The sequence below is a fragment of the Cystoisospora suis genome, assembly GCF_002600585.1.
Source record: "Cystoisospora suis strain Wien I chromosome Unknown contig_2056, whole genome shotgun sequence".
NCBI lineage: Eukaryota > Apicomplexa > Conoidasida > Eucoccidiorida > Sarcocystidae > Cystoisospora > Cystoisospora suis.
The window spans coordinates 1-1,870 of record NW_027154855.1 but is presented as its reverse complement, the minus strand read 5'-3'; the positions used below and the strand labels follow the sequence as shown (position 1 = coordinate 1,870).

General features: G+C 54.8%; 1 protein-coding gene across 1 annotated transcript; it reads right to left on the bottom strand.

Moving 5' to 3' along the window:
* Positions 1-317: 317 nt before the first annotated feature.
* Positions 318-1,548, bottom strand: CSUI_004411 (cytochrome c). Its single transcript, XM_068064602.1, has 2 exons — positions 1,236-1,548; positions 318-730 (listed from the first exon to the last, which is right to left on the bottom strand). The coding sequence occupies exons 1-2, from the start codon at positions 1,336-1,338 to the stop codon at positions 486-488; spliced, it is 348 nt and encodes a 115-aa protein (XP_067923422.1). The 5' UTR covers positions 1,339-1,548; the 3' UTR covers positions 318-485.
* Between the last annotated feature and the right edge of the window lie 322 nt (positions 1,549-1,870).

Below are 1,870 nucleotides of genomic sequence, written 5' to 3'. Positions count from 1 at the left end.
GAATTCCCCTGGCGCAATAGCCCATCGACTGTCTCCAGGACAGGGTCGACGCCGACCCAGGCTCCCCTTAGAGTTCGGGAAATTCAGACCCGTGACCGAGTGAAAACTCGATCACGTACGCCCCCTGAAAAGTACGATGATGACGCCACGATTACATCCAACGCAACATTGTTTGTGTGTGTAAAAACTGTTCGGCCGTTTCCTTGTCGCCACCTCGAGAAGCGTCAGCCTGTCAAGAAAACCGCACTCATAGGCCCCCGGCCGGCGGATGCAGCTGAACAACCGCTGACCAATCACTAAACACCGGGCAGACCGGGGCTCTGGACATCGCCACAGTAAAACTCGTCGAGAGAGGCGACCGGCGACGAATGCATCAGACAAACAGTCGGACGTTCTGCCTCCGGTGTGAGCAGCGGACAGCGGGAATGAAATACGGCTGAACGGCACAGCGACTGCAGACATGAGGAAAAAAACGTCTTTCATGCCTATTTCCGTGAAGCGTCAACTAGATACGCAATAAGATCTGCTCGTTCTTTTTCCTTCTTGATACCTGCAAACACCATCTTTGTACCGGGAATGTACGTCTTAGGATTCAAAAGGTATTCCCAAAGGTGCTTCTCTGACCACACGATCCCGCTGCTTTTGTTAGCATCGGAATAGGGGAAATCTGCCTTCCCGCTTTCCCGGCCAACGAACCCGTGGAGGTTTGGCCCGGCCTTCGCCGCTCCACCTGCGTACCAAAACGGACGTGAAAGGAAAGCACTTTCCGAGCAGAAATTGAAACGGCGCGTGTGGGCATCGGATACGGGGGCTGCTTCCGGAATAGCAGCGCGACCATAAGAGTGTTCGCGCACACTAACTGGGCACCGGAAGCACTCGACGAATTGCACAGAACACAAGGGACTGCTCTATCGATCCGGCGTCTCAGTTTTTTGAACCGCCGCGTGAGGAGCACTTCTAACGTCGGCCAAACACAACCTGGTCCGCGAACCGCCACTGCCAATACGGGATGAAAGACGAAAGCTCCTCAAGGACACAAGTTGTGACCCTGCTCAATGTAATGCAAGAAAACCCACAACAATACTCCGTAGCAAGAAAGGATAAGACTCAGCTGACGGACCCACACCCGCGAGCCTCAAGGCCGACAAACCCGCTTATTCCCTGACTCTATACAGTCTCGCTGAAGGCTGTCGTGCGTTCAAAAATAGTCCTGAAAAAAACCGCTTGCTCCTTACCCGGGTTGATGGTGTGGCACTGGGCGCACTTTGCCTTGAACACTTTCGCCCCGGCTTTAACGTCGCCCGGCGGGACTTCGACGTCCGGCTCCGGCCTCGACATCGCCACCAAAGAAGCCGAGCAAAGAGTGCCGCTTGAGAAAAAAACGCGAAAAGAAAAGAGCCTAGATGGGGGATTGCATTGAAAAGATTGACGGACTCCCCCAGAAGGGTCAGCAACGGGAAGTGTTTTGCGGCCGCCAAGCGCTGTTCCCCGCAGTGCAGTGTCGCTGGGACACCCTACGGAAAAGATGAGTGCATGCTTTTAGCGGCTACGTCGCCCGTACATGCAACAGAAGCTTCGTAACAACTGCCTCGGCCTAAATGCTAGCCAGCGCTACAGGCCTTGAGATGCTGCCAGTGACCGCTCGCCTCTAGCCGAGGAAGCAAGTTGGTGCGTCAGATCGGTAGTGTTGGGAGGCGATGTGCCCGGTAGGGCTTTGCGCCACAACTAGTGCAAGGGATTTTTTGCAGGCTGTGTCTGTACAGATCTTGGGGTGTTAGGGAGAGGACAACTAGACAGCATGTCAGGAGAGCCGCTCCTGACCACGAAAGAAGTATACGAAGAACTACGCGGCGTCGAGTGTGAGCAGACG